This window comes from Dromaius novaehollandiae, chromosome 28, assembly GCF_036370855.1.
Source record: "Dromaius novaehollandiae isolate bDroNov1 chromosome 28, bDroNov1.hap1, whole genome shotgun sequence".
Classification (NCBI taxonomy): domain Eukaryota; kingdom Metazoa; phylum Chordata; class Aves; order Casuariiformes; family Dromaiidae; genus Dromaius; species Dromaius novaehollandiae.
This window is the reverse complement of record NC_088125.1, coordinates 3,327,990-3,337,302: the sequence shown is the minus strand read 5'-3', so window position 1 is coordinate 3,337,302 and position 9,313 is coordinate 3,327,990. Positions and strand designations below refer to the sequence as shown.

Here is a 9,313-nt window from a genome sequence, read left to right as displayed (position 1 = left end):
GCCCAGCACCCCGTTGCGGGCGAGGTTTTTGGGTCCCGCCGCTCCGGATTGGGATTCGAGCGCTGTCCCCCCGCCCGGGGCACCCGGCGCCTCTCTCCTCCCCGCCGCGGGGGCAGCTGGCGCCTTCCTCCTCCTCCTCCTCCTCCTCCTCTCCGGGGGCTGCCTCCGTGTCCAGGGCCCGTTGCTCTTGCAGGCGGCCCCGGCCCCCGCACGCATCCTGCCAAGTCCTTCCCCGCCGCGGGGGCGGCCGGGCGCCCGCGCCAGGTGCCGCAGCCGGAGGCACCCATGGGGCTGCCAGGTGGGTGCCGGGGGCCCCCCGCCGCCGTGGGGCCCCCCACCCGCCGTGGGGACCCTCGGGGAGGGCGCGGGGGGCCCGGGAGCCGCTGCCACCGGGCGCTGGCTGTCGCCCGCAGGCGCCCGGGGCCGCAACCTCAGCTGCGTCTCCTACAAGCACCCGAGCGTGCGGGGCAGCCTGGGGGGCGCGGGGGGCCCGGCGCGCGGCACCGTCCGCTGCCCCCCCCGCCAGTGCTGCATCGGCATCTGGAACCAGAGCCACGCGCTGGTGCAAGGTGAGGCCCCGGCGCCCGGCTCCGTGGGGCGCGTCCTGCCCTGGGGGGGATCAGTGGGGTGAGATGGGGCTGGGGCAGCACCCAGGGGTGCAACCTGCCCTGGGGGGTGAGATGGGGCCGGGGCAGCACCCTGGGGTGCATCCTGCCCTGGGGGGGATCAGTGGGGTGAGATGGGGCTGGGGCAGCACCCAGGGGTGCATCCTGCCCTGGGGGGGATCAGTGGGGTGAGATGGGGCTGGGGCAGCACCCAGGGGTGCAACCTGCCCTGGGGGGGATCAGTGGGGTGAGATGGGGCTGGGGCAGCACCCAGGGGTGCATCCTGCCCTGGGGGGGATCAGTGGGGTGAGATGGGGCTGGGGCAGCACCCAGGGGTGCATCCTGCCCTGGAGGGGGATCAGTGGGGTGAGATGGGGCTGGGGCAGCACCCTGGGGTGCGTCCTGCCCTGGGGGGGATCAGTGGGGTGAGATGGGGCTGGGGCAGCACCCAGGGGTGCATCCTGCCCTGGGGGGGGATCAGTGGGGTGAGATGGGGCTGGGGCAGCACCCAGGGGTGCATCCTGCCCTGGGGGGGATCAGTGGGGTGAGATGGGGCTGGGGCAGCACCCAGGGGTGCAACCTGCCCTGGGGGGATCAGTGGGGTGAGATGGGGCTGGGGCAGCACCCAGGGGTGCATCCTGCCCTGGGGGGGCTCAGTGCCCTCAAAGCCGCCTTTAGAGGCAGCTGGGGGGGGGGGCCCGGACGCCTGGGTCCCATCCCAGCTCCCGTGCCCGGCCGCCTCTGACCTTGGCCGAGCCGCTGCCCGGGGGCCTTGAGAAAGCGGCTCGAGCCGAGGCGGCCCCGCGCCGGGGGTCCGGGGGGGCGCCGGGGGCCCCGGTGACGGCGGCGGCTCCCCCCAGGCTGCTGGGGCGGCGGGGGGGCCGGCTGCCCCTCGCCCGCCTGCGCCCCCAGCCCCGCGGGCACCCCCGGCGGCGCCGTCCTCGTCTGCCTCTGCCACGGCCACCTCTGCAACGGCAACGCCAGCGGGCTGGCGCTGGGGGCACCCCGGCCGGCCCCGGGTACTGGGGGGCACCGGGGGGCACCGGGGGGCTGGGGGGCACCGGGGAGTCCCGGGTGTCGGGGGGCATCGGGGCGCATTGGGTTGCACCAGGGTGCTGGGGGACATCAGGTCTTGGAGGAGCTGGAAGGGCTGGATGGGACCCTCTTGGGGGTTGGGGTGACCCATGGGGTGACCAGGGGACCCATGGGTGGCTCAGGGACCCATGAGAGGCTGTGGGACCCATTGGTGGTCCTGGGACCCGTATGGGGGCTGTGGGACCCATGGGGTGACCACGGGACCCATGGGTGGCTCAGGGACCCACGGGAGGCTGTGGGACCCATTGGTGGTCCTGGGATCCATGGGGGGGCCGTGGGGTCCATGGGGTGACCAGGGGACCCATGGGTGGCTCAGGGACCCATGAGAGGCTGTGGGACCCATCAGTGGTCCTGGGACCCTTGGAGGGGCTGTGGGGTCCATGGGGTGACCAGGGGACCCATGGGTGTCCCTGGGACCCATGGGGGGACCAGAGGACCCATGGGTGTCCCTGAGACCCATGGAGAGGCTGGGGAACCCATCAGTGGCTGGGGGACCCATGGTGGGTGGTGGGACCATGGGTGTCCCTGGGAACCATGGGGGAGCTGGGGGACCCATGGGGTGACCAAGGGACCCATAGGGGGCTCTGGGACCCATGGGCAGGATTGGGGAACCCATGGGTGGCTGGGGAACCTCATGGGTGGCCCTGGGACCCATGGAGAGGTTGGGGAACCCATGGGTGGCTGAGGGACCCATGGGAAGTTATGGGACCCATGGGGGGGTTGGGGGACCCATAGGGTGACCAAGGGACCTTTGGTGAGCTATGGGACCCATGGGTGGCCCCGAGACCCATGGGAAGGGTTGTGGGACCCATGGCTGGCCCTGGGACCCATGGGAGGCTGTGGGACCCATGGGGGACGCACGGCGATGCCAGCCCAGCCCCAGGGCTGCACAGGGGGGCCCTCGGCCCTGAGCCCCCCACTAAGGGGGGGCACCCTGCCCCGGACGCCTGGGTCCCCTGCTGGATTGGGGGGGGGGGGAGGGCTATGGGGCGGAGGGGGCCCGGACGCCTGGGTCCTTTCCCTAGGTCGGTGGCCAGGGCCGGTGTCACCGTGGCCTCTGCCCCCAGCGGCTGGGCCCGCGGGTGCCCTGTGGCTCTGGGGTGCCGGTGGCCTCCTCCTCCTCCTCCTCGCCTGCCTGGCCTTCCTCGGTAGGGGACATGGGGGGACGCGGGGGGACGCGGGGACCCCCCGGCACAAGCCACCCCCATCCCTGAGCCCCCCGCCAGGCCCGTGGGTGCCCCACGCCTCCTGGGTGCCCCTGTGGGTGTCTGGGGACCACGGTGTCCCCAGGGTGCTGTGTCCCCAGCGTGCCCACGTCCCTGGTGTCCTCGGGATGTCTGTGTCCCCGGTGTCCCCTGAGTGCCCACGTCCCTGGTGTCCCCAGCTGCCATGTCCCTAGGTGTGGGTGTCCCCAAGTGCCATGTCCCTGGGGTTTGGGGGTCCCTGGTGTCCCCGTGGTGCCCATGTCCCCAGGGTGCAGTGTCCCCAGGCGCCCATGTCCCCAGTGTCCCCAGGGTGCCACGTCCTTGGGTGCAGGTGTCCTGGGGGTCCGGTGTCCCCAGGGTGCCACATCCCTGGGTATGAGTGTCCTGGGGACCAAGTCTCCAGTGTCCTCAGGGTGTGGGGTCCCTGGTGGCCCCAGTGCCATGTCCCTGGTGTCCCCAGGGTGTGGGGTCTCTAGGCTCCCTGGTGTCCCTGGTGCTGTGTCCATGGTGTCCCCAGGGTGCAGGGTCCCTGGGGTCCCTGGGTGTCAGTGTCCCTGGTGCCATGTCCCTGATGTCCCCGTGGAATCTGTCCCCAGGGGCCCTGGTGTCCCCAGCGCCATATCCCTGGTGTCCCTGGGGCATGGGTCCCCAGGGTCCCTTGTGTCCCCGGGCTGTGGCGTCCCTGGTGTCCCCCATGCCATGTCCATGGTGTCCCTGGTGTGCAGGGTCCCTGGGGTCCCCGGTGTTCCCAGTGCCATGTCCCCAGGGTACAGGGTCCCTGGTGTCCCCTGTGTCCCCGGGGTGCCCATGCGGCGGGTGCCCTCGGCAGGGCTGCGGCGGGCAAGGGCCCGTGGCGGGCGGCCGCCCCGGGGGAGCCGGGGGCTGGGGGCCGCAGGGGCCCCCCCGGACCCCCCCAGCCAGGACCTGCCGGCGCTGCACTTCCTGCAGGTGCGGGGGGCTGGGGGGTCACCCACGGTGGGGGGGGGGGCACCCACATCGGGGGGTCACCCATGCAGAGGGGATCAATGGGGGGCACCCACATCGGGGGGGGCATTCACACGGGTCTGGGGGGCACCCACATGGGGGGCACCATCTCCTGGGGGGGGCACAGTGAAGCCTTGGGCTGGGGGTGCCCATGGGTGCCCAGGGATGGGGGTACCCGGGGTTGGGGGCACCCATGGGTGCTCAGGGATGGGGGTACCCAGTGGTGGGGGTGCCAGGAGCTGGGGGTGCCCAGGGATGGGGATACCCAGGGATGGGGGCACCCATGGGTGCCCAGGATGGGGATACCCAATGATGGGGGTGCCAGTGGGTGCCAGGAGCTGGAGCTGGGGGCACCCATGGGCACCCAGGATAGGGATACCCAGGGCTGGGGACACCCATGGGCACCCAGGGATGGGGGTACCCGGGGTTGGGGGTGCCGGTGGGTGCCAGGAGCTGGGGCTGGGGGCACCCATGGGTGCCCAGCATGGGGGTACCCAGGGCTGGGGACACCCATGGTCACCCAGGACGGGGGTACCCGGGATTGGGGGTGCCGGTGGGTGCCAGGAGCTGGGGCTGGGGGCACCCATGGGTGCCCAGCATGGGGGTACGCCGGGCTGGGGATGCCCAGGGGTGGCACTAGGGGTGCCGTGGGCACATGGGGCTGGGGCTACCCACGCCGGGGGGCCCCCGTGGGCGCCCATGAGTGCCCGCGACGGGCGGCCGGGCACCCACGGGTGCCGGGGCGCAGCTGCTGCAGGCGGGGCGCTTCTCGGCGGTGTGGCGGGGCACCCTGCACCAGCGGCCCGTGGCCATCAAGGCGTTCGCGGCCGGGGCGGCGGGGCGCTTCGCCGCCGAGCGAGCCGTGCACGCGCTGCCGCTCATGGAGCACGACAACGTGGCGCGGCTGCTGGGCGCCCGCGTCGCCGGGCCCCGCGCCCGCGGCGGCCTCCTCGTGCTGCAGCTCTACCCCGCCGTGAGTGCCCGGGGGGGCCGGGGGGCGCGGGGGGCGGCGGCTCTGCGCGGGTGCTCTGGGTGCACACGCATGTGCACGGGGTGCTGTGGCTGTGCATGGGTGCTCTGCGTGCAAACACACGTGCATGGGGTGCTGCGGCTGTGCATGGGTGCTCTGCGTGCAAACACATGTGCATGGGGTGCTGTGGCTGTGCATGGGTGCTCTGGGTGCACACGCGTGTGCGTGGGGTGTGGCAGCTGTGCATGGGTGTTCCGGGTACATGCAACAGTGTGTGGGGTGCTGCGGCTGTGCGTGGGTGCTCTGGGTGCAAACAGGCGCGTGCAGGGTGCTGCGGCTGTGCATGGGTGCTCTGGGCGCACACGCGTGTGCACAGGCTGCTGCGGGCGTGCACATGCATGCACGGGGTGTGCACAGGGGTGCCGTGGGTGCACACACACACGTGCACGGGGTGCTGCGGGGTTGCACACGCGTGTGCATGGGGTGCTGTAGGTGCACGCGCGTGTGTGCAGGCCGCTGCCACGTGCTTGGTGCTCCGGGCGCACGCACGGGGGCTGCTTGGGGGGCACCTGTTTGCACGGGGGTGGCGGGGGGGTGGCGGGGGGGGCACGGGGGGGCCCGCGGGTGCACACACACTTGCACACGCGTGTGCCAGCGCCGGCCCCGTGCGCAGGGCTCGCTGCGGCACTTCCTGCGCCAGCACGTGGGCACCTGGGGCGGCAGCCTGCGCCTGGGGCTCTCGCTGGCCCGCGGCCTGGCCTTCCTGCACCAGGAGCTCTGGCGCGACGGTGAGTGGGGCCCGCGCGCGTGCACCGAGCTCGACGGGTCTCTGCCGGCACCCCGGGGTGCCCCGCGCGTGCACCGAGCTCGCTGGGTCTCTGCCAGCACCCCTGGGTGCCCAGTGCATGCAATGAACTTGCCTGGTCTCTGCCAGCACCCCTGGGTGCCTGGTGTGTGCAATGAGCTTGCCAGGCCTCTGCCACCACCCCTGGGTGCCTGGTGTATGCAATGAGCTTACTGGGTCTCTGCCAGCACCCCTGGGTGCCCAGTGCATGCCATGAGCTTGCTGGGTCTCTGCCAGTACCCTTGGGTGCCTGGTGTGTGCAATGAGCTTGCCAGGCCTCTGCCAGCACCCTTGGGTGCCTGGTGTGTGCAATGAGCTTGCTGGGTCTCTGCCAGTACCCTTGGGTGCCTGGTGTGTGCAATGAGCTTGCCAGGCCTCTGCCAGCACCCCTGGGTGCCCTGTGCATGCGATGAGCTTGCTGGGTCTCTGCCAGCACCCCGGGGTGCCTGGCGCATGCACCGAGCTTGCCAGGCCTCTGCAAGCGCCGCAAGGCCCCGTGCCTGCAGCGAGCCCCCACCCCCCCGTGTGCGAGCACCCGCGGGTGCCCCCGCAGCGCCCGTGACGCCGCCCCCCCAGGCCTGTACAAGCCCAGCGTGGTGCACCGGGACCTGAGCAGCCAGAACGTGCTGGTGCGCGACGACGGCTCCTGCGCCATCGGCGACTTCGGGCTGGCGCTGGCCCTGCCGCCCCGCGCCCAGGCCGCCGCCCGCCGCGCCGTGCCCATCCGCAAGGTGCCTGGGTGCCCCGGGGGTGCCGTGACCCCCCCTCGGTGTGGGGGGAGCGGGGGGGAGCAGGGCACGGCGGGCTGGGCGGGGGGAGCGCGGCCCTGGTGCAAGGGGGGACGTGGTGCCCGCGCGAGCTGGGCCGTGGTGTGAGCTGTGTCCCCGTGCCCGTGCGAGTGCTGGGGCGCCCGTGCAAGGGTGGCAGTGCCCGTGCAAGGGTGGCAGCACCCGTGCAAGCACCGTGACACCCGTGCAAGCACCACAGTGCCCGTGCAAGGGTGGCAGTGCCCGTGCAAGGGTGGCAGCACCCGTGCAAGCACCGTGACACCCGTGCAAACACAGGGGCAGCCGGGCAAGCACCACAGTGCCCGTGCAAGGGTGGTGGTGCCCGTGCAAGCATGGCAGCACCTGTGCAAGCACCGGGACACCCGTGCAAGCACCACGGTGCCCGTGCAAGGGTGGCAGCACCCAAGCAAGCACCGGGACACCCACACAAGTGTGTCAGTGCCCGTGCAAGCACCACGGTGCCCGTGCAAGCGTGGCAGCACCCAAGCAAGCACCGGGACACCCACACAAGTGTGTCAGTGCCCGTGCAAGCACCACAGTGCCCGTGCAAGCGTGGCAGCACCCAAGCAAGCACCGGGACACCCACACAAGTGTGTCAGTGCCCGTGCAAGCACCACAGTGCCCGTGCAAGCGTGGCAGCGCCCGTGCAAGCACCGGGACACCCACACAAGTGTGGCAGTGCCCGTGCAAGCACCAGGACAGCCGTGCAAGCACCACGGTGCCCGTGCAAGCATGGCAGCACCCAAGCAAGCACTGGGACACCCACACAAGTGTGTCAGTGCCCGTGCAAGCACCGGGACACCCGTGCAAGCACCATGGTGGCCATGCAAGCGTGGCAGCACCCGTGCAAGCACCGGGCACCCGTGCAAGCCAGGAAACGCTCGTGCGAGCACGGCAGTGCCCACGCGGTACCCGCGGTGCCGGTGCGAGCGCTGCGGGTGCCGGTGCGAGCCCTGCGGGTGGGCGCAGGCGGGCACCCAGCGCTACCTGGCACCCGAGATCCTGGACGAGAGCCTGGACCTGCGGGCCTGGGGCCGGGCGCTGCGGCAAGCCGACGTCTACGCCCTGGCGCTGCTGCTCTGGGAGATCCTGTCGCGGTGCCAGGCGCTGAGCCCCGGTGAGCGCCCGCCGGGGCCCCCCCCCGCCCCGCCGCGGGGTGCCCGGCCCCGCTGACCCCCCCCCGGCCCCGCAGGCCGCCCCGTGCCGGACTTTCGGCTGGCGTACGAGGCCGAGCTGGGCGGCAGCCCCACGGCGGCCCAGCTGCGGCGCTTGGCCGTGGAGGAGCGCCGGCGGCCGCTGATCCCCCCCGCCTGGCACCGCGCCGGGCAGGTGAGCCCATGGGTGCCCCCGGGGGCCAGGGGTGCTCAGGCACAGGGAGCTCCCTGCGTGGGTGCCCATGCCCAGGGTGCCCGGGGGGTTCCAGGGGAGACGAGGGTGCTTGGGTGCTGGTGCACAGGGTGCCTGGGGGGTCCCAGGGGTTACAAGGGTGCTCATGCACAGGGAGGCCCCTGCATGGGTGCCCGTGCCCAGGACGCCCGGGGCGGGGGGACGAGGGTGCTCGGGTGCCCGTGCCCAGGGAGGTCCCTGCATGGGTGCCCGGGGGGGTCCCAGGGGGTCCCAGGGAAGGACAAGGGTGCTCGGGTGCTTGTGCACAGGGAGGTCCCTGCATGGGTGCCCATGCCCGGGGGGGTCCCAAGGGGGAAAAGGGGGGACAAGGGGTGACAAGGGTGCTCGGGTGCTCATGCACAGGGCAGTCCCTGCGTGGGTGTCTGTGTCCAGGGTGCCCATGGGGTCCCAGGGGTGACAAGGGTGCTCGTGCCCAGGGAGGTCCCTGCATGGGTGCCCGGGGGGTCCCAGGGGGTCCCAGGGAAGGACAAGGGTGCTCGGGTGCTCATGCACAGGGAGGTCCCTGCATGGGTGCCCGTGCCCGGGGGGGTCCCAAGGGGGAAAAGGGGGGACAAGGGGTGACAAGGGTGCTCGGGTGCTCATGCACAGGGCAGTCCCTGCATGGGTGTCTGTGCCCAGGGTGCCCATGGGGTCCCAGGGGTGACAAGGGTGCTCGTGCCCAGGGAGGTCCCTGCATGGGTGCCCGGGGGGTCCCAGGGGGTCCCAGGGAAGGACAAGGGTGCTCGGGTGCCCGTGCACAGGGAGGTCCCTGCATGGGTGCCCGGGGGGTCCCGGGGGGTCCCAGGGAAGGACAAGGGTGCTCGGGTGCTTGTGCACAGGGAGGTTCCTGCATGGGGTGCCCGGGGGGGGTCCCAGGGGGTCCCAGGGGCGATGAGGGTGCCCTCGCCCAGGGAGGTCCCTGCCTGGGGTGCCAAGGGTGCCCAAGGGTGTCCCTGCCGGGGGGGGGGGGCCCTGCCTGGGTGCCCAGGGGTGTCCCAGGGTGCTGGGGGAGGTCCCTGCCCACCCTGCCCAGGCGACGATGCCCGGGGTGCCCCTGCGCCCGGGGACGTCCCCACGCGGGTGGGCGGGTGGGGGGGCGTCTCCGCATGCCGGGGGCACCCCGGGGTGCTGAGGCGGGGGCCCGCAGCCCGCGGGGGGGCTGCAGGAGCTGCTGGAGGACTGCTGGGACGCCGACCCCGAGGCCCGGCTCTCGGCCGAGCGGGCCCACCAGCGGCTGCAGCGCCTGGCTGCCGGGCCCCCCCCCGGGGCCCAGGCGTCCGGGCGCCCGCCGAGCCCCCCAACGCCCTCTGCGAGGGACCCAGGCGTCCGGGCCCCCCCGGCAGCTGAATAAGAGGTGCGAGGTGACACCCCCCCCCCCCCCGGCAGGGCTCGGTGCGGGAGGGAAACTGAGGCACGGCGCGACCCCGGGGGGGCCC

General features: G+C 73.1%; 1 protein-coding gene across 1 annotated transcript; it reads left to right on the top strand.

The window, feature by feature from the left end:
• Positions 1-285: 285 nt before the first annotated feature.
• On the top strand, positions 286-9,228 carry AMHR2 (anti-Mullerian hormone receptor type 2). The gene is made up of 11 exons (XM_064498419.1): positions 286-298; positions 414-569; positions 1,466-1,624; positions 2,768-2,848; positions 3,735-3,853; positions 4,638-4,862; positions 5,533-5,647; positions 6,280-6,434; positions 7,461-7,608; positions 7,684-7,820; positions 9,025-9,228. Exons 1-11 carry the CDS (start codon positions 286-288, stop codon positions 9,226-9,228), a joined length of 1,512 nt encoding a protein of 503 aa, XP_064354489.1.
• The last annotated feature ends 85 nt before the right edge of the window (positions 9,229-9,313 follow it).